The sequence below is a fragment of the Bombus affinis genome, chromosome 14 (genome assembly GCF_024516045.1).
Source record: "Bombus affinis isolate iyBomAffi1 chromosome 14, iyBomAffi1.2, whole genome shotgun sequence".
Classification (NCBI taxonomy): Eukaryota; Metazoa; Arthropoda; class Insecta; order Hymenoptera; family Apidae; genus Bombus; species Bombus affinis.
In genome coordinates, this window is record NC_066357.1 from 3,872,586 (window position 1) to 3,894,680 (window position 22,095).

Here is a 22,095-nt window from a genome sequence, read left to right on the forward strand (position 1 = left end):
ATTTGCGTTAGAAATGATCATTGTCAGAAACGAGCCGTTAATGTATCGTCCGATACGCAATATACATTCGCGTGATCCTTAGGCCGGCTCCGTGTATATTGCGTATCGGTTTTATTCGCGCTCTGTATTCGCACACATTTTCTTCACATACCGTGAACGTGTGTATGCACCCATCGCGTTGCCGTTGTTTCTTGTATGGGAACCACACTTATTACGGATCACACATGTACACACGTATTTTCACTCGCATTACGTGCGTGTGCATAGGCATGTTTGTGCGGTGTAACGTGCATGTGTACTAAAAGTCGCTTGCAATCCAGTCGAGAACGGAATCAAGGGAGCGCCTTTCTACGTGCTCATCGTGAACGGAAAACCAGTACGAGCATTACCGTGATCGGTCGCGTATCATGCGAGTTTCTAGAAGATTTGCCTCTGTGTTTTGCGCGTGACAACGTACGTTTTCTCTGACGAGTAAATTGCGGTTTTATTGGCACACCGCTCGACATTGTTTGCGTGTGTGTACGTGTGTGTCCGTCTGCTACCGCAAACTGCGTATTGCGTGAGTTTCATGGGAATCGTTGACCTCACGACCAAGTTGACCGAGTTACGTGCGTGAATCAAGAAAAACGGCGATAGATTCGTCGTCCGGAACGAACGATTTACTCTTTACGAAAATTTTGTGGTCTTACATTTCATTTTGAAGTTCTCGAACGTGTTTTTTACTTTGTTTCGGTGACCACGATATATATACGAGTACATTGGCGTTATACGTTGGAAATATTGCAACATCTAGATCCATGCTCCCAGGCCACTTGGTGCATGGCTCCCAGTAAGATCTACGCGTTCAAGGTCGCTGCACAAAACAAGTAGCCGGCACGTAAAGTGGTCGCATGCACATGCACGCTGTGCACAGTACGCGATACTCGTTTCCTGACCAAAAATAATAGTTGGTCGAGCGCGCACAAGTCGAACCGGCCGCTGATCGAGGTCAGGTTCTTTCGCATTCGTTGGTTCGCTCGCTTGGTTGATCGGTCGCTCGCGTCCACGATAAATTACCGGCGACACGCGTAATCTCGACCCTTTCGACTCGCCTAGTGACTGTACTATAGTGTGCTTCTTTCCAATTGTACCGTTCGCGCTTACTTGCTTGCTCGCGTGAGCTCTCTGTCTGTCTCTTCCGTCTTTGTCGCGTATTCGTAAAACACGATTTGTCGGTTCGCTCGCACGCGACTTCGCGTATGGAAGTGTGGAGCAGCGGTGCGTCGTATTCTCTTGCCTCGCGTATATCCTATTGGCCGTTGATTTTTCTTTTCTTTTCTTTTTTGCCATTTTCACGTGATTTGGTGTGATCGTAGTGAATGTTGTGAAACGAAGGTGAAGAAAGAAGAAGAGAACCGACGAAGTCAGGCAGAAAACATAAAGATAGGAAAAGGAGAATATTATACAAGCTGTACGGAGTTAAAGTGAAACGCCACCGAGTAGAAAAGGGGGAGAAAAGAAACGTATAGAACAAGGGAAAAGGAAACTAGCATTTTAAATAAAAAGGCAAGTGGAATTGGAAGTAAGATAGACAGACACGGACGAGATAGACTGAAAGTCGTCGAACGGTTGGTGCAAACAGGCTACAAAGGGAAACGTATATCGCGAAATAGTCGACGGAATATATACCGTGGTAGAGAGAGGAAAAAAAGACAGTTCTTGATGCGTATCGCGGTTGGAAAGGCCTGGCCATCGATTTGCCGTCCGCGAATCTAGTGCGCGTTTGAAATCGGGCTAGTCTCGGTAGTCACGCGCGCGCGCTTGTGTGTTACGTGCACCTAAGCGAACGCAGCCAGCGAGGCGCGCGGACGGACGAGAAAAGGAGGAAGAGGTGGCGGTCGTGGAAGAGGGGGAGGAGAAGGAGCGGCGGTTGAACAGGCGGGCGGAGAGAAAAGTTCGAGAAGCGACAACACCAGCGCCAGCCAACATCAACATCAACAACAACAACAGATCGGCCGCGCGGTGTATACGGGGCTGGTGCTCGTCGTGTGCGTCTCTAAACGGTTATTGCGTTGTGTGTCGCGCGCGCGGCGGTGATCATCGGTGTGTGTGCCGGGATTACAGGGAAAGAGGTAGTGAACCGAAGTCGCCAAAATTACGCCAAATCGGGGAAATATGAGCATTGCTGCCCTACTACAGGCCGCCGAGTATATTGAACGAAGAGAAAGAGGTGAGTACTGCTTTGCTGCCTAGACTACGCGTACATCTACGCATCTGTGTTCTTTTCCTTTCTTCTTCGCGAGCACCGAGCGCCGGCGAGTTTCATCGTGGTTGCGCCTGTGTGTCTCGTGCGTGTGTACCATGTCATTGGCACATGGCAACGAACGCGCGTGTACTTACCGTCGTTGGATCTCGGAACTCGACCTTTATTATTACGCCTATCTTCATCTCTGTTTTTTCGTTCGCGGCACTTTTTTTATCAATATCGCGATTATCCGATGGAATCGAAGCCCCGGCTACAAAATTTTTTCTTCAGTCCATATTTATCTCTTTCGAATGTCTTCTAACTAGTTTTAACACATTCCATATCTGTTAATTTTACGTGATTTGCCATCCAAGCCATGTGTAAATTGCGTTTTGTAACTGTTACAAAAATTACATAATCGTGAGGAAATATGCCTAATATATAAAATATTCCAATATACTTCAATAATTGTGACTAGGAAATATTTTAGAATTGTCTTACTTGCTATAGTTAAAATATCATATTTGAGATGAAATGGAAGTTTCAGCGTGGGTCATCAGTCGTCGATAACTTACGCGGTACAGAATATATTAATCAAATTATGAATAGGTAGGTACAGATAAGCTTTCCGATATCGAACCGGACTCTGACGAGCTATATCAAGCCTAGATGTTTTCGTACTCCGTAGCCGTGAGTTTTGGAGCGCGTGACCTTCACCGGTGTACGCTCTTGTGATGCAACGTGCAGCGTACGCTGTAATCGTGTCGCGGTGCACGTTCGTTTTTCGGCCAACCGGCGGTAAACACTATCAGTAAATATATATGTATATATATGTAGATATGTAGATCTATAGATAGATTGTATGTAGATATACCCACGTATATATACGTGCCTTGTGTTTTTTTCACAGTGCACTATGTGTGACTGTCGTTGTGTCGTGTAGGTCGCGTCCGCAGTGTACGCGTATGCGTCAGAGTGCGCGGAGAAGCGGTAACGATGATCTCATTTTATCATTCCACTTATAATACCGCTGTGACGTATCCGATGCTACGTTTGCTCGCGCGTGTGTGCTGAATTCCCGTGATATCTCCTTCCTCCTCTTTACTCTTGCATTTCACTAACCTACTATTCATTTTATGAAATCTATCCTTTCCAGTTGATATTTTATTTTTCTAATTAAATATTCTACCTATTTTCATTTTTAGAAATGTGACACGTATGCATTGATTATAATTAAATTTGCAGTTAATTAAATCGATGTTGTTCAATTTGTATATTTCACTCCTTTCTTTCTTCATGAAAACTAAGATCAGCAAAATATAAGTACGTTTTAAAAACGCGAAGAACGATCATTGATTGATTAAATTAGCAGTTAATTAAATCGATCCAAAGATCCAAGATCGGAACAATATCTCATCGTTGCTTTTTCTGGAAATATTCGTCAGTTAATGTAGCTTTAATGGAGAGCGCGTTATCGACGTGAAATTATTAGACACATTTGCATAAATATGTACATATATCTTGTTGAGTACTCTGGTTGTCGATGATTCATAGGGTATACGTTTTTCTTCATAAACAAGCCTTGACTTAAGCATTTCGTTCGACTTTTTTTTCTCTTTTATCCGTTTCTTTTAAATTCTCCGGGTCATGTGACTCGCAAACGTAACCGATACTAATAGCCACTGCTGCCAACGTTACAAGCCTGTTTTCGCCAGGGCGAAAGCCATGTGTGACGTAAATAACCAAAATACACAGATCACAATAAACGGTTGTCGCCTTGCATTTTTCCGCGACGCTACGTTTCGCTTTCGAATAGTTGGTCGGGATTTACGGTGTCGTAATTCTTTCCTGTTTCTTTTAAGATCCGTGTGGTATGGAACGCGCGTGACGTACACAGATATACATATACATACACAACGAGCCATGTATAGTCACGTTCACACACGTTCGCGAACACCCCGAAAGAACGGCTTCTTTGTTTCTCTCTTCTCTCTCTGCCCCTGTTGCCGTGCATCGATCTCTCGTGGTTTAAGCTCGCATCACGCGAGCAAGAGAGGGACGTTTTCGTGTGCGCACTACGGCCGTTCACGAGTAGCAGCAGCACACCAGCAGTCGAGCCCCAGAAAGAGCTTTCGGTTTATTGGCCGCGCTCTCGTCAAGCGAGAGAGAAGAACAAGGGGGAATCACGTCGGATCGTCGATCGAGCATTAACTATTATTGCTCGAGGGTACGCGAGATAAGGCTGTTACGTTATTTTAATCGGTCTATTTGGCACGATTTCCCTGAAAAACGTTCGGGTACAATGCGACCGACCGAGAGTTATTGTCGTTACGCTTTGTCCGAAAGTAATTGCGCGCTCAAGGCCGCTTCCATGACCGCGAAATACGTACGTATACCTCATAAGTGACATCTGCCTTTCTATACGGGTCGTGACGTTGAAGATTACTCGATGTTTACTAAATAAGTCAGACTCTTAATATACGGTTTTCGTATTATAGGTCTGTATTTTATATTTTGCACTTTACAGGAACGAAGGAGTTTTATAATATTCGAAACATACCAGAAAGAGTCAATAAAAGCTTCGTTCGATCATAACCTTCAATCTCCAAATCGATACTTCACCTAAAGCATAATATTCGTGTAAATTGTAAATGAAGAACTAGAATTTTTTGAAGTAAACTTAAAGTTGCTTCATTTTGATATAATACAGGCTACATAAACCCTGTACTGGGTTCGCTGTCCATCTGCCTTGAGCGGTCGATTAATTTCGCACGGGTCTAGGTTTAGCGTAAGCCGCGTGGACCAGTCCATTCTTTCGAGACCTCGGCTTATTCCAAATATTCGACTATTCGGCGAGGTTGCGCTCGGAGCTGCCGTTAATCGGCTTCTGTGATTTCCGCGTATTCAACGAGCGTTAAACTAATATCGCGCTCGGTATTAATGTATGTATTCCGCAGACAGAGTTACGCCCTGCGTCAAACGAACGAATGGTAAATTAAATTGTTGCAGATTCGAGAGAGGAATTCCGCTCTCGTCCGCGGAGTACAGTTTGCGCTGAATCGCTCCGTTGACGATTCCAGCGACGCGGTTCCGATTCTTCTGTCGTTTCTATAAAAAGGAGAAGAAAGGAGACGAGATATTACAGATAAAGATGGAGGAAGTAGACGTCGCGAGAAAGATGAGGAGAAATAAAAGGATTGGATTGTGAGCGGATAGAGGTAGGAGGGGTGGAAGGGAGTGGAGAGTTGAGAGAAAGGAGTAGCAAAAGAGAGAAGAACGGGTTAACGAACGAATAAGATAAAGACCGAGAGGAGCGTAGCAGAGTGTAAATTTTTATTTCAACGTCGCATCGCCGATGGCTTTTTTCTCTTCCTCGTATGTACAGCCCCATTCTATCTATAGTCTGGGGACAATTGTTACGTTAGCTCCGACTCTGGTAAAAATTACATTACCATTCGAAGATATGAAAGAACATTTCTTAAACGTACCCAGCTCTTGCGAATAACACGTGGGTTTCATTTATGGGAGATTGAAACAACATCAATCACTTGGAACGAATAACATTTAATGAATAATAGAATCGGGAAAGTCGAATATTTATAATAATAGTCGAATATTTTGCGTCGAGTTTCGACAATTATTTGTCACAGTCCTTTTTAGAAAAGATATTTGCACACCATTCTATTTATTGTAGCATTTACGTACCAATGAATTTCGTATTAATTAATAGTACTTTCGTATGATTTCAAAGATTCGACATTGATATCGTTTAATGCGATAATTCTTGCTATTTCTTGATCTCGCAATTTTTACGATACTACCAAACTAAAATTTGATTAATCGCACATTTTGTATCTTAGGATGTTTGAGCGGGGCTATACATAGTATTTCTTGGCCGATTCCGTGGTTGAAACGTGGTTTAATAAAGGGACGAGCGGCCGTGTGAAATGTTCGTGACCGCTAACGATGCGCGATGTACACACGCCACAGCATCCAGGATATTCGGTCGTGCACTTTTACTCCCGCGTTTCCATGCCGTTAACACGCGCACCAAAGGGACAGAGAGACGTTTTGTTAATTCATTGCTCGATGTCGACTCTTGTATCGCCAGGGATCGAGCTTGGTCGAAATACCAGAGAACTATAGAATTCCCTCGACTCGCTGAGTTTTGCTTCTTCCCTTCCATGTTTAGTCGTGGTAAAACGGGCGAATTTCGCGGGTTTTGGATTCACTGGGTGAAGGATCGCTTTGGGTACAAGGTACTATACTACTAATATACTACAACGGACATGTATGCGGTGTGGAGTAAGAGGAGGTGGAATTTACGTCTGTAAAAGTTACCTTGAAAATGTACATAGATCGATGCAAGTAAAGGTGTACGGTGACTCACGAAAGTTTTTGAGCACTCACCTTAAAAACCTCTTATGAGTTATTATGCGTGTTATACGAAACTTTTTGAAACTTCATTAGTCTTCGTTAGAAACTTTATTATCATGGTAATGTTGGTAAAATTTGAAACAAATTCAAAAGGCATTTACTACAAACGTATTATATTTTGTAGAGATGACGAATATATTGTATATAGAACGAATGTAGTCGTTTTGAATATACGGATTGTAATATCTGCAAGAAATTTCTATTACGATCAATAAAAAATATAATAAATCAAATTCAATGGCAACTTGAACAGCTCCATGGACAGCTTTCAACAAGCATGCTTAAACAGCAAACAAAACCCAAAGGGAAAAGAAAAGGAAAAATAAAAAAAAAGAAAATAAAAAACAAAATCTCCTGCCATTCTTTCCGAGAAGCTTTGTTCAAAGGTTCCCACGCAAAATACCAGGATTGTAGTTTTGTTCGAATTTTTGGAAACGAGTGGCTGTTCAACCCTCTCTCTATGAATTGGCAAACTCGTTTCATAAGGTCCCTTTCTCTCTCTTCTTCTCTCTTCCCTTTTACCCTCTCTCTTTCTCTCTATGAACGCGCGTAACATGCTATTCAGCAGACGAATTTCTCTTTTGCATGAGCCAGCCTTATGGTCATGGCATGCGAACGAGACGCTTTTCTTCTTTCACGAGGACAGATGGTCGATGTGTCGCGGGTGTACCCGCGCGAGCGCGCGTTCTTTTTCACCAGGCTGCCATTAAGGCTGTTGTACGATGATGATGATGAGGATCGGACCCAGAGACACGGCAAGAGGAGGCCTTTATAATTTACACCAGTCGTTATGGTGACTACACATCTCTAGCGATGGGATCAAGCATATTGTAAGAATCTAACTTTGAAGGAGTCAAACAGACTTTTAAGTAGATTCAGACTCGGACGGGCTCGAATATCGAGAAATGACACCTCCGAGTAGAATTTTAATTTCTTGTGACTTATCTGCTTGCGAAAGACGTAATTATTATAATATCGATAAACAAATGAAATAACATTCACGAAACATAGATTGGTAACTTCCAAATACGTAACTTCCAAATTACAAGACATTAGAAGCTTTGTCTCCTGTAAAAATATGTCAAATCTTTATTTACAATGTTGAATTTTACGAAATTTTATGTATTCAACTATTCAACTCCATTCTATTCTAATTCGATCTTGAGTAACACTTAAATTCCACATGTGTTTGTTATGGAATATGTTTATTATGTTATGTTATGTTTGTTATAGAATTGGCTTGAATCCGCGAGTAAATATCGAACTTGATCCCATCGCTAGTCGTTACAGTCGTTTCGTCGAGTTTTTGCACATCGTGTCCTTACCTCGCTGTCCTCTTGCTGTCTGACTGTCCCCTTACATAATATCAATTTCTCGACCCGATGAGACCTGTTTGTGCTTAGCTCCCGCCATCCTGAGCGCAATTTTCGTGATAAATTACAGTGCTGGCTATTTTTGAAACGTTGTTTTGTCGCGCGACGAACAAATTTTCTAGAGAGGAATGTTAAAGAACCACCGGGCATGTGAAGTGTCGTGTACGCTTTGTCCGAGTGTTCTGGCGTTGATTTCACTTTTCTCAACAGACAGCTTTTTACATTCCTCCTACATGTTGAGAATACTTTAAGTTACTGAAAAAATACTGATTTTTGAGAAAGTTTCTTAGATTTATGAATGGTGTATCGTAAAGTGCTTTAAAAAGTGGGCCTTCGTTCTTCTTGGCTCTATAGGTTGTAGAGTGGTTCTCGAAGGATTTTAGAAATTTATTTTTATAGAGTTTATACGTAGTTTCTTTTTAAGTGTGTTTCCTACGTGCTTATCCTTTTTCAACGAATTTCTGGACCAAACATTTCGTTCCTTTTCGTACGTCACATCACTTCTTTCTTCTAAAAATCTCAAAAAACCAAGATAAAATAGAAACTTTCTATTTTGCTGGATACGAGATGCACCTATCGTAAGTTAATTATCGAATATAAAAAATAATTATCGAACTTTCCATTCTTCGTTATTTGAAACGATCGGAATAATTTTTAAGACATTGCAATATTTCACACGTTTATCTCAAACAATCAGCAACTCTCTTATCCTTTAAAACGCCAGGAAAACACATATAAAAAATTGTCACTCGCACCAGGATTTCCCAATCCCCAAGACCAGAAATCTTTGTGATTAGTTTACACAGCGGTAGAAATAATTTTTAAAACACTCCGATATCTCACACCTCTCTCTCTCTCTCTCTCTTTCTCACATTGCCTATAGCGCCGAAAAAGCATGAAAAATTCCCATTTACGATACTACTTTTAATGCCCAAGATCCTTCACCTCTTCACCTACAAACAACCTCCATCGGCCGATTCCTTTGCTCTAAGTCTCCATCGAGGCGAATGGTAACCAGCGATAGCTCGTAAATCGGCTGGTGGCCGGTTCGACGATCGCTCTCGTTCTCGCATTGTTACATTTTCGAATTTATTCGAGGTCAACGGCGTGCGACGTTCGGCGAGACTGGTTCCCTGGAACACGCGGTGTGCGTTAACTGAAATCGTAACATAAATTCCGCGCTTTTCGAACGCTCCGCGTCTCCAGTCCGGTTTCACTCTCTCTCTTTCTCTCGCTTTATAGGTGGAGCAAGAATCGCTCCGTGTCCAGGTGAAGCTTTAATGCCGCAGTAAGTTATGTTGGAAAGAGGGAACGTGACTTTATTCCGGCACGGCCGTGTGTCCGTGCGCTTTAACGAGTCGTGTTTGCCGCGAGCGAGCGCGCGCTTTTTTCCTATGGCCGCGCGGTATCTTTTGGAATTCGCGCGATGCGAACGGATCGGCAGAACTCACCGACCGATTGGTTTGTCATTGCAGAAGCTGAACATGGCTACGCTTCGACGATGCCGATGCCCGATGATATGCGGACGGTCACAAAAAGGCCAAAGACGAAAAAATCCCAAGGCAGCAGGTTGGTATCCTCGCGAACACGTCAACGACGTAGCTTTTCAGTTTTTACTCGTTTCTCAGTCCAGCTTGATGTATCTGATGTTTCTTTTTTATTTTTACTCTCTGCTCTTTTTCTTGTTTTCCCTCTCGGGAGGAAGCGATCTGATTTCGTTGTACGGAATAATAGTAGTCTTCATTCCGTGATTACTAGACTGCGGATTTTTATGTATTTATGGCAAATATAAACGTGCGAAAATGCAAAGCATAGCGCTCGTTACAATGTTTAATAATTTAGAGCAATTTTCTATCCATTTGCTTAAATTCGTGAAGATACGAATTTGCACGAGTATTCACAGTCTAGTGACCACTTGATTGTTAAGAAATTTTTACGAGTTTGAAAGTAGGTCTGATAATTTTAGAAAATTTTGTAAATTCTGAAAACCTATAAGCGTGCAGAAATTTATTGTTCAATGTAGTCCACAGTATTTCAAGTGGTATACAAAATATCGTTTGTTTTTTTCCAAGAATGAGTTCAACGATTTATCATGCAAGGTTAATCGGGCAAAATCGTAACACAACATCGCTGAAAATATATCTTATCAGTACGTTGGAGGCCGCTACATTTGTTCCGAATGGCGTTGATACAGAACGTGTTTTAAAGCGGTTTCATCCTACGTTTGAATCTTAAATGATCGCGCGATTAGGCCATTCAACTCGTTTGAAGAGTGGTCGTAGATCAAAAACACAATCGAAATAATAATAATAATAATAATATAATAAGATTTGAGCTATTAGAACGCTGAACCTTGAATTTTAAACATATGCGAATTTTCAAATTTTCAAATATCAAATCCTTGAAATTTTAATGTTATTGAAAATATAGAAATTATATTCCTTTCGTCTTCTTTTTGTAGAATTTTATTTACATTAATTTCTTTCAAGAATCAAATCATTATCGTATAAATATCGCTTACACTATCGTATTAATTGTTATATTCACGAAGCAGTCGTCTTTCTCTCTTTTCCTTGCTTTACTACGTATTTAGTTATTTGATCATATAAATTGTTAATATTCGATAGAATGAAATTGCTCTGAAAATATCCATATTATGTTTAGCTTACTAGAAAATGTAATGTCCACGCATAATGGAACGTTTACCTCGTGGAAAATGTAAAATTTTGTTGGTACTTGAAACGCCGACGTTTTCCCTTCCTTCTTTCTTTTTTTTTTTCTTACTATCGCAAAGCAAACGATTTCACCGCTTTGAAGTCTAACAAGAACGTTCTTTTCCGTTGCAGGACAACTCATAACGAGCTCGAGAAAAATAGGTGAGTACTTCATTTATCTCATTAACTTAATCCTATTCCAACCTCTCGTTTTGTTTTGCTCGTATAATGAGAGAGCATAGCCTACCAAGACTGGGCAAACTCGCCACTATTCACCAAGAAGAAACGAAAAAAAGTAGGTCTTTTACGTCCTATTTAACGCAATCTCTTCGTCTAATTCGATAGGTCCGGTTCAAAGAGATTTCAATTTTTAAAGCATCTTATATGCCATGTTCGTTGATCTCTAAATCGTCAATTCTTGCGACAACGACTCTAGTTAATTTTATACGTAATTTTCAAGTATCGAAACAATGGCATAAAATTCCATCCATAGTGTTAATACCAAATTAAAAGGAAGTAGTCAATGATTTAAGATTAATCCATTAGTCTTCGTACAGTCTCCATTCGAAGATCGTAAGAGATAATTTGTTTAAATTTCGTATCGTCGATTTTAATCCTCGAAAGGGAATTACGGGAATTAATATAACAATATCTTTGTTCATCGTGACGTCAGGAGAAGAAAAAAAAGAAAAGAATTATCGGAGGACGGTGATGAGAGGAGGGTGAACAGTTGGCGATCCCACGACAAATGATCGTCCCTGGTCGTGTGTTAAATTGAAAGCAATTTACGGTTATCTCGCGTCGTTGTTCGCGACGTACAAAGGGCTGGGTCTGTTAATTAACATGCGTGATACGTGCGATTAGATGCGACCCTTTTATATACAGCGGGTCAGGAAAGTTCGAAATGGAGCGGAACAATGGCCGACGAGACGCTTAGTGGAACAGGTTTCCAAGGGTGCTGCTTGCACTAACCCCGATTGTCGACGTGATTTATAAGTCGCGGACCCGTTCTCTTGCTCTTGCTCCTCGTTCTTGCGCCTCTCCTGCGGAATGTATGAAAGCGAAACAGTTCGCTAGATCGTCAGCTCGACGAGTCAGTGGAACTTTTGATTTGTCACTCTCTCATTGACGAGGGTGGTTAGGTAAGAGCATCATAGCGGTTGAACAAATTGTTAGAATTGACTCAATCTCCGTAGTCTACGGCAGCGATTTTCAATCTGTTTCGCTTCATGGCACGCATAAACGAGGTAATTACTAATATTCTGGGGCGCAAAAGGTATATTATATTTGCTTCAAGACAAGACGTTCACACCGGACGGCTGCTGTTACTTTTATTTGATAATTCGAGGTAAATGAGATTAGTGCTGCTGACTATGTAATCGGGTATCGCACGTTTTAACGCTAGAACCCTATGAAACTTGTCAAAATGACGGATTACAAATTTTCTTTTTCTATAATTACTAAAAGTACGCAGGTATTTTCATGAAAATGAATATTGGTTTTTAGCTAGACAAAGACTCGATTATATCGATCTATTTGTTTTAACTAATATCTGTTCAATTACACTGATTTATACGTGTAGAACATTTAGGTACGGTGGCAAAGACCGGTAGCTGTAGCGTTAGAAGCTGTTGCGGCACACCGCATCGATTGAAAATCACAGGTCTAACAGTTAAATCTCAACTGTAAACCAGCGAGATGGATACATTGGGTTGTAACGTAAGTAAGTTCGGTTAAACTCAATACATATTTTTCTTTATTTGACCGAACTTATTTATGTTACAACCGAGTAAAAGACTCGTCGACGATCTGTTCTATAAATAAACTGCGTAAAACACCCTACGATTTATCCATCGATCGTAGTCCAAAAATCTTGTCAAATCGACGAATTGATTTTTCCACAAGACACAGAGAGTTGGACCATTCGGGCGAGTTCGAAGCTCTTGAGGCGACGCGTGTTTCGTCACCGTGGTGGCAGGGCTGACGGAAGGGCGGAGGGGCGGAAATGTGCATAAACGTAAAAAAACCGAGGGCTTTGTTATTCGCTTGTACACCTTTTTGCCACACGCCAGGAACAGCCAAAGAACTCGGTACACACGGTGTACCGCGTGTACCCGGGCACACACGGGGCGCGCACAACCCGGAGACACAAATGCTAGGGGATGATGGCATATATGCTATATATGGTGGGAAAAAGGAAGACAGAAGTGCAGACAGAGATAGCCAGAGGGAGAGAAAGAATTGTGGGGAGAGAGGCTATCGATTTTTTTTGTCCCCAAGCGACGAAAGCACCACAGGAGGGTGAAGGGGGTAGGTGGTGCGTGGCACAGAAACGGACAATGTAAAAGCCCACACCGCCAACCACCCCGTTACACCACGTAGTTACGTTACATAACGCAACGCAGCCACGAGACATTCATGGAATCCGTGGCACACGAAGCTTTTGGTCTTCCAGCATCGTTTGATTCACTGGCTCCGTTATTCTTGAATCGTGTCGCGCGAAATACGGTTTTCGTATTCATGATATTAACCCTCAGATGCATCAGTTTTCCACGTGAATTGGAATATTTTAAATTTGTCTGGAATATTTTAAGTTAGAGTAGCTCGCCAAAGTATTGCTATACTCGTCGACAATTTTGACGAACATATTACGTCTGCTGTATGAAACATTTCGATATTTCAGTGGCATTGTAATAACATCCAACTCGTATCAGTATTATATTCTAAAAATCGTATTCGTTAAACATCGTATTCGTCACGTTTTGGACAATTTTGAAAATACAGAAGTTTCAAGATGTTAATCGCAAGTGTGTGTTTTGCAGAGATCACAAGAGTATTTAAATATCTGGTCGTTCACGATATTAATAATTCTCAATGTTCAGCGGGATCACCCCCTTAGTTCGCAATAATTTTGTTCGCAATAAATATCTTGTAACTTGTATTTATATCTTCAGGTTGCAATAAAATGTTAATATAATTAGGACAGTCCCGTCTTACGATAGTCGTGAAATTTGTCTTTGAAATTTGAAGATGTTTTAAATAACACGCACACGTAAAAGTTTCTTACGAAAAGTGTACGACGAATACTCTTGCGAGACACTGTACGTGCCGTAAAATCATAAACGTATAATCTTAATCTCGCGCTTTTGCACTTTTCTACTTTCTTTCGTTTGAAAATAGTGGCTGTCAAAGAGGTGCTTGGAGATCGAGAGAAAAAATCTAATATTCGCGCGCTGCTATAAACTCGTAAGTCGATTCGATTCGAATTAAGGTAATTATAAGGTTGGCCAGAGTGAAGTTTATTACAGACAGTTACCATAGAATCTTAGAGCGAATATAATATCCGAATCGTGACTTTTATTCTACGAAATGCGCTATGCTACTTTGGTTCGCCGTGTCCGAATTTGAATAATTTTACTTGGGATTCATCAAATCCCACGGCGTTTGAATTAACATGACAGAATTCCAAAGTAATTTTCACCGAGGATACCAGCGGTAAAAACTTCCTTGAAATTTATATTACATTTACTCTTGAAGAGTCGCGGGAATGATAGAACCGTATGTAACGAGAAACTTCGTAATTGTTATATCTCTTTTACTTCTAATTCGATTCGATACGTACGCTCATTAATTTTTTCACCCTCGGATAGTAGCTTCCAAGGAAATATTCGAAATTATACAACTTTCGTGCCAGACATTCTTTTAATAAAAGTAGCATTACTTGTAGAGAGATCGAGGCGATTCAGCGCTCCGTTACGTACAATATAATTATCTCGCGACTTGTAATATTTCGTGCCAAACCTATGCGAGTTAATAGTTTCAAAAGATTTAAGATCTTTTCGGTCGATCGATATTAATATGTATTTCATTGGTCGATATAAAAAATTGGATTGCGAGGAGATCCTGGCGCTTCACGGAATTACGATGCAAAAACAGGTCGGATAATCATACCCTAGAAAACTGATCCGCATTCACCGCGGCTCTTGATTTACGTTTCTTTAAATCTCAAATAGAAGCAGTCTTTATACTCGATAGAATTACAAGCAAAATGGGTCGAATAATCACGCTCTGGAAAACTGATCCGCATTCACTGCGACTCTCGATACGCGACCGTGTCGCGAGCTATGAAATATTCGACGGCTCCTACTCTCTTCGATTCTCTGTTAACCACAACTACGATCCATTTCGATCAGAGATAACGGTTCCGTTCCGCGATCCACGACGTTTCAAGAACCAGATTAATACCGTTTCGAGATTTACAGATTTCATTCCGTTATCGATCACGTTCGTTTCTCCTTCTAAATGCCTCGAAATGTAATAAAAGTAGGATCGGTAATCTATCAAATTATTTTTTACTAAAAGAAAAATAATAAATGAAAACGTAAACAGGTCTCAAATTATATGTATATTGCTTTCCTCGTTGTCCGGTAATTAAAAATTATATAAAAATAACAAAGATCGAGGAGTAAGGTACATAAATTATATATATGACGCTTAACGTGTTCGCTAAAACAGTTCATAAACGCTATCTGCTGTGTTACCAGAGACAATGGTTTCGTTTTTCGTTTCAAAAAGCCTGTTTCCAAAGCGTGTCTCGAAAGCATGCTCGGTATCACCGTACGTGTATGCACGGTAATTTCGAATCGCAATAGTATGTCATCAGAAACACGAACAGAGGGTCTTACCGAGGGTGCATGCAGAGTGACCGAGCGTCGCGGTTCACGCATGGTTTCAGGACTGCGCCAGAACGTATAATGACAGGAATTTTAATTAATTGCTATAATAACTACGCGCCGTGTCCACCACGCGGACAGTGAATTTGCATTTGTTTTCGCCAACGGATCGCGAACGATTCTCTCGTTGCTTTGCGGCGATCTGTCGGCCGGAAGTAGCCGAGAGCTGGAACGAAATGGAAATTTTCCGACGATCCTCCAACGATAAACGATGCTCTCGCGATACCTCTTCAACCTCTACTCTATTCGCTCTTAATACACCGTTGATTTATCGCTTGATTCTCGCGTCAGTAAATTTATTGCAATGCGATATTCGTTTACAGTGATCGATCAGTTTTTTAAAATTACGCCTGTAATATTACGAGTGTAACAGTAATAATAGTTCGAAAGAGCGAAACTTCGATCTTTTCGGGAAATATTTTGTCGATATAATTTTAATAAAAATTCAACTTTGTAATCTACGCATTTTCCGAATCTGATATCTTTTAATTGATATTTCCACGATAATCTGTAATAATGTCTAAGGTAAAAAGAAGTTCGTAATTTAATAATCCCTTTGACGATATCGAGAGATATCGGTTAGATAAATCGCGATAATTTGTACGATCGCTTGGAAACGAAGATCGAAGTTCGAGTACCGAGAACGAGTTCTCCATGCAGATATCTCGTTAAGCCAAGACTCGCTTCCGGTAGGAAAGGTTGATACGGAATCGCAACACGATGTCTGCATGTTAACGAAACGATATGAACGGGAATTGTTTGTCGTGTATCAGTCGAATGAAATTTAAGTAGCTTTATTTTCTCGTTTCTTGAGCGGTGCACCGTGTATATTCGCGTCTTGTGTTCCTCCTGTAGCAGGAATCTCTTAAATACGGTAGAGGAACCCGGTTCCTAGATTTAATAGGAGCTTTTTATATCACGGTTGAAAACTTCAAGTTCAAGAGGAAATTCTGCAGCGCAGTTCAAACAGCCAAGAATTCCATTTATATTTTATACGTGTCCTCGTTAATATATATAGTTGAGAGTTCATAATGATGTTTTTGATCAAAATTTTGTTGTTTATAATCAGTAGATAGATTTAAAATCATTTTCTTTATCTGCTCCATCGCGAATATTGCTAATGCATCCAATGCTCTTTTTACTTGTACAATTTATGAAATAATTATTTTCCGGTATTTTGCTACTATTCTGGTAGTTGAATTATATATTTAATTAAAATACATGATTCTATATATGTAAGATGTAACTGCGAATTCCAAGCCATATCTTAAACAACCGAATAAAATCTAACGATAGAATTTTCCGACCAAGCCAAATATATTCCACGTAGTATAGAGAAGAGAAAGGGAAGTAAACAGATAAATAATATGACCGAACATATAACATCGAAAATCTCCGGAAAAAGACCATTATTATCAAAAGCATCATCGTTATCGGCGTATTTCGTTTCCTAACGATTTATAATCCTACACAACAGTCCGTTGGAGAGTACGCTTTTCAAGATCGACTATCACGCGTGCGCGCGCGAATTCGCTTCGGCCCGCAGATGTTAATTTCCCAACTGTTGCTATTTACGACGACGCTGAAACCATTTGGACGAGCGTCCGGAACGCAATTCGGAAATGGTGAAATTTTAATGACGCCTGTCCACGGGACGAATCGATATAGCCAAGATGTGGCGGCGCGCGAAAAGCAGCTCGATTTAAATGCGGTAGAGATACAAAGAGTTCAGTAACTAAATCAATATTAAGTAATTCTAAAATTAATTATGGTAAATTTATAACGGAATCTCTATCATTTAATAAGACGTTGATTAAGGAGAAATATCGGATATTCGTCAGTAAAATAATTTTCGCTATTTTTATTAAATCTCGTATCTACGAAAAACGAGCAAGAAACGTTGTATCTTGGTTGATATATTCAACTCTGTCCATCTCTCATTCGTAGCATTTATTTCGATCTTTAAAAAACTTATCAAAAATATATAGGCGAATGATTAAGTATTCCAAAAAGCTGTAAAAAATGTGCGAAGAAACTCTTTATCGGGAAGAGTTTTTAGAACACAAAGGAGAAATTTTTCGAGCGAATATCGGGAAAGTGTAATCGTAGTTGAAGCTTTCTTAATTTTCGCTACGAATTTTCCGAACAGCCTGATACGATTCAACGATATAAATCGAGGATTATCGTTGGAAGATTTAGAAATCGTTTTGACCGTCCTCGTAGCGTGTAGTTCTTTAGAAATCTCGTCAAGAATGATTAATCAAGTGCAACTTGTGCAATTGGCAATGTGTTTTTAATTGGTTAAGTCGGAACACGACGTGCAGAGCAATTACACGGTCGTTTGGCTGAATATTTTTATTCTTTGATGAAACGATCGACGTTCCGAAAGATACGAATTTATATGGTCGAATACTTATGAGTTGGAACTTGATTACTATAATTAACAGCTGTTTAATGATCGTTAAATAGATTAACAATTTTTTATTTATAATAGTACACGTTCCATTTAATATTAAATTCACAATCATCGGTTTCTAGAAACTAGGTAAGGTTGATTTACTCCGTTTAAATATTTTTGTTAGGGAATAGCAAAAAAAAAAAAAAAAAAAAAAAATAAGAGAACGGTTGGCTCGACGGAACGTCGGCAACTTCAGCTAGTTCTAATTAAAAGTTTCACGTACTCTTAACATCGTGAATACATTCCAACGTCATTTCAATATCAAACTGGATGAAATTTTATTCCAATAGTAACAGAGAAACTAATTTATACTCAAACATTTGTTCGTTCTATTATGTAACATACGTAGGTAGCTACCCAACAACGTTCTTCAAGATGAATTTTATTTTGTTATTTAACACGATGAAAGTAAACGTACAAAATTCATCTATAGAGTCATTTATTTGCTAAACCTAAAAGTATCCCATACTGTTAATACAGCGATCAGTTTTTCGACATTTTTAACTTATGTAAGTCACTGTTATAAATACTACACTCCGGAAATATTATCAGAAATCTACTTCGATAAATACTTGATTTAAATTAACGGATCTTCCGCAAATTACCTTAAATTATTGGCAAATTATCGCTACTGATTACATTATGCACGCGAGGCAAGTTCTGGAAGAGAATAAAGATTCTAAATACTACACACACTTATATAATCTATTAAACAATGGTCGACTTGTGTGTGAATATGCTACTGGAGAACTTGTCGACAAGCAGGTGCTATTCCATCGTATAATCGAGAATATACGAGGAAGCAACTAAAATAGATATATACGAGCATTTTTACCAGCGATCCCAGTTAATCTTACGCGTCTGTGATTTCCATAAGCGTCGAAATATTCGAATCTCTCTAAACTACCTATCAACTATCTTGTTGGTGGATTACCTGTCGTGGACGACGCCTATTCCTTGGTCAGTCAGTGGTCATTAGTGACTCATCCTCCAAAATTGTTTCCGTCTACTATTCGACCGTGGACTGCCTTTCTATACTAATTACATTCTTAGACTGATAGATATTTTCGTGTAATATATTTCATCGTGACGGAGTTTTGCGACTCGTTGTTAAAAAACGTTTTTTAAGTAGATGGCGGATTTTTATGTACACATTTTTTCCAATACTTATTTCTTGAAACTTCTATTTAATTAGCTGTGTCGCTCGGGCGATCAAGCACGCAAGCTTCGAGCAATTTAACAACCTCGTTGCACCGCGAAGGTCGGTGCTCGGAAATCACAGCGAAGTCGATTGGTTTGCGAAACCGCGCGGATCATCGCGCTATTCTAAGGACGTGCAGCGTTATGTTTTCTTTTCATGTGCGATTGATTTCGCCCGTATGCCGAGGACACCGTGAAAGTGGGCCGTCACAGGTGCATATGTATGCAATACGCGCGGCAATCGTGCAAACGTCGAGGACGATGACACGTTGTCCTAAATCCGCTGCGCTGCAACGCGTCTAAAATAAATCCGCGGTCGAACTTTCCACGGGAACCCGGTGATTTATTAATCGGCCGTTCCCATGGACGTTCTCGATCTCTGCGGCTTCTGATCAACCAAAATAAGCGACCATGTCTGTTTTCGGATATCTGGACCTTGCTTCGTCGTTATGGTCGTCTTTACCTTGAACCACTACCATCTTCGATCGATAATCGGTCGTCTAGTATTGCGAGAGTCATCTTCGAACGTGATTATGCAGCTTGAATTTTGATACGATTTTCGTTGATCGTAAAATAAAGATAGAGAGCGAATTGGCTCTGGTCGAAAGAATATCGGACAAAAGATCGATTTGAATAGTACGTTGTTTGCGCTATGGTTGAGTTTGTATAAATACAGCACAGTACGCGGTACTACATATAACGCGAAACCCTATGTACCTAATCGAAGACCGCATTGTTCACGCAATGACCACGCATCGAAAGGAACAACGGTTGTTAATAAATTTAATGTCTACCTGCTGCGTCGACACGGTGGTTGCATAACGATAAACAGTCACTAACGTTCGTAATTGTAGCTAACCGACACCTAATACTGGCTTATTACCCGTCCGACACAGAAGGATCCTCGTTATCGGTGCATTTCGGTCGTTGATTCACGTGTGTTCCTTTATTACCGCTTCAATCCGTCATTCCCTATCGCGAATATAGCGATTTTATTCTTAAATCACGTAATTTCGCAATTTAAAGTTTATGGCACGCGGAGATTAAAATCGATAGACAATTTACAAGAAGTAAAATTTTATTTTCTGCTCTCGGTATGGATCGAAAAATTCATAAAATTTCCAAGTTATCAACGAGTGAAGCAAATTTGCGTCAACGTTCAAGAAACTTTGTAAACGATAAAAAATTACAAAAAAAAAGGAAGAAAAGTTTAAAAAGCAAAAAGAACAGAGAAAGGGAAAGTATCGATCGAAGTCGATCAGCAAAATCGACGATGGTACTACGTAAAGTACAGTGGAGTACAGGAAGATTGAAAAACGTCATTGTCGTGAAGTCTTCTTAACGAAATTACGTATAAACGAATGAACGATCGTAACGATGAAAACGACGACGATCGTTCCACCTGGTATATTCTTTCGAGATTCGCCGAAAACGAACGTTTAAATTTTCGATGACGAAGGAAAACGATATTCCGGCAAACGCTGAAAGCTTGAAAAAATAGCAGCGCCGGCGAAAATTAAGCCACGAACCGTCCCGCGGGGAACACGGGACGATTCCTGAGCAATTTGAAATGCATTGAATTTTTAAGCGACGCCCTTTGTGCCGTGGTAGTGCGTTAGAAGCAACTTCCGGTTAGGCTCGGCCCATCGACCGCGACGTAATTTCTCGTCGTTGAAAAAGAAAGCCTGCCTGTCAAAGATAATAGTCGTTAGGTCGAAACACGATTATTCCTGGCGCTACGTCTTCCTGTGTGTATGTACATTTTAATCAACCGTCGAAAAGTTGCACCATCTTGCCGGGCGACTCGTTTGAATTGATATCGAAGAAGTGGAAGATTTATCGGGCGGAAACCTTTGCTCCGTGCATCGTGAACACCGATAGAGGAAATTATCGAAGTTCCTTCGCTTATTCGCTCTTAAGACCGGGCTAAAGCGATTTTTCTTTATTCGTTTTTTAACGAAGCAGGAAGCAAGTCCGCCTTAAATGGAATTAGTCGCACCGAAGCGGACCAACTAGCGTGCAAACGAAATAGTTTCCGAGCTTTCGAACACTCGTTCGTTGAAATTGAACACGGAGGTCCGGTGTTATTGATTTAATTCGAGAAGTTTGTATATTTGGAGGTTTCAGCGTATGGAGATTTTGAAAGTCGAGAATCGAAATTTTGGAAATTTGACGATTCGAAAGCGGACAAGTTTGGAAACTCGAAACCTTAAATATCGAAGAAGTATGAAACTCTAGAAGCTTCATTTAGTAGCTCTGAATAAACTCTGAAAGTTAGAAAATATTTAATCTCGAGAAACCCGAATTTATGCCAGTCACGATAACGCGATTCGATTCAGAGGTTTTTGTTACAGCTAATTTCGCCTGTCTCGATGGAAAATGTGACCGATGGAAAAATTAGAAAAGCCTTTTGTTTTTAAAGTGGCTACCTTTTATGTATGCATACCGGTTACTGGACCAAGTTTGCTCATGTTTCTTTCATCGTAGCAGCGGATTTAATTGAATAAACCGCTGTAAACTATCAAGTGCCGCGATAACATACCCGAACGAACAAAGAAAGCGATAATTCATCGCAACACGCTAATTGCCATTGGAACAACTATCATATATATTGAGCTCGCGGTGCTTTATTATATCGTTAGCGTAATTACGATACTTGGAAAATTTGCAGCGGTGTTTTGGTCTAGTACCTTGTGTTTAATTTCGCGATAACTTCGCATTGCGTTTATAGATTCAACAGTTTTCCACTGTACGATTAATCTTTCTTTCATACCTCCGTTTAAGTGGCGAAAAAAAAACTAATAAATTACTTCATAAATAAAGGTGTACGTTATTAGTGATATCTGTAACGTCTATTTACAACCTTCGCGACGTTTGAAATCGGGAAACGTAAGAGGTTTCTTCACGATTTTCTGGAATGTGAAATATCGTTGCTGAAAAATGAAAAATTGATCAT

The 22,095-nt window shown here is 40.2% G+C and overlaps 1 protein-coding gene and 1 long non-coding RNA gene across 11 annotated transcripts in view; one reads left to right on the forward strand and one right to left on the reverse strand.

Moving 5' to 3' along the window:
• LOC126924456 (max dimerization protein 1-like) overlaps positions 1 to 22,095 on the forward strand; it is a 228,053-nt gene that overhangs the window by 406 nt on the left and 205,552 nt on the right. For 9 of the 10 annotated variants that reach the window (XM_050738979.1, XM_050738974.1, XM_050738983.1 and 6 more), the window contains exons 2-4: positions 1,356 to 2,209; positions 9,510 to 9,603; positions 10,881 to 10,910. In XM_050738979.1, the coding sequence (XP_050594936.1) occupies positions 2,155 to 2,209; positions 9,510 to 9,603; positions 10,881 to 10,910 (179 nt within the window). In that variant the 5' untranslated portion in view covers positions 1,356 to 2,154. Of the gene's footprint in view, positions 1,258 to 1,355; positions 2,210 to 9,509; positions 9,604 to 10,880; positions 10,911 to 22,095 lie in introns of all 10 variants that reach the window. The other variant, XM_050738982.1, reaches the window with a different exon arrangement.
• On the reverse strand, positions 1,653 to 3,434 carry LOC126924465 (uncharacterized). Its single transcript, XR_007713537.1, has 2 exons — positions 2,726 to 3,434; positions 1,653 to 2,622 (listed from the first exon to the last, which is right to left on the reverse strand). It is a non-coding gene; the product is annotated as an uncharacterized LOC126924465 (long non-coding RNA).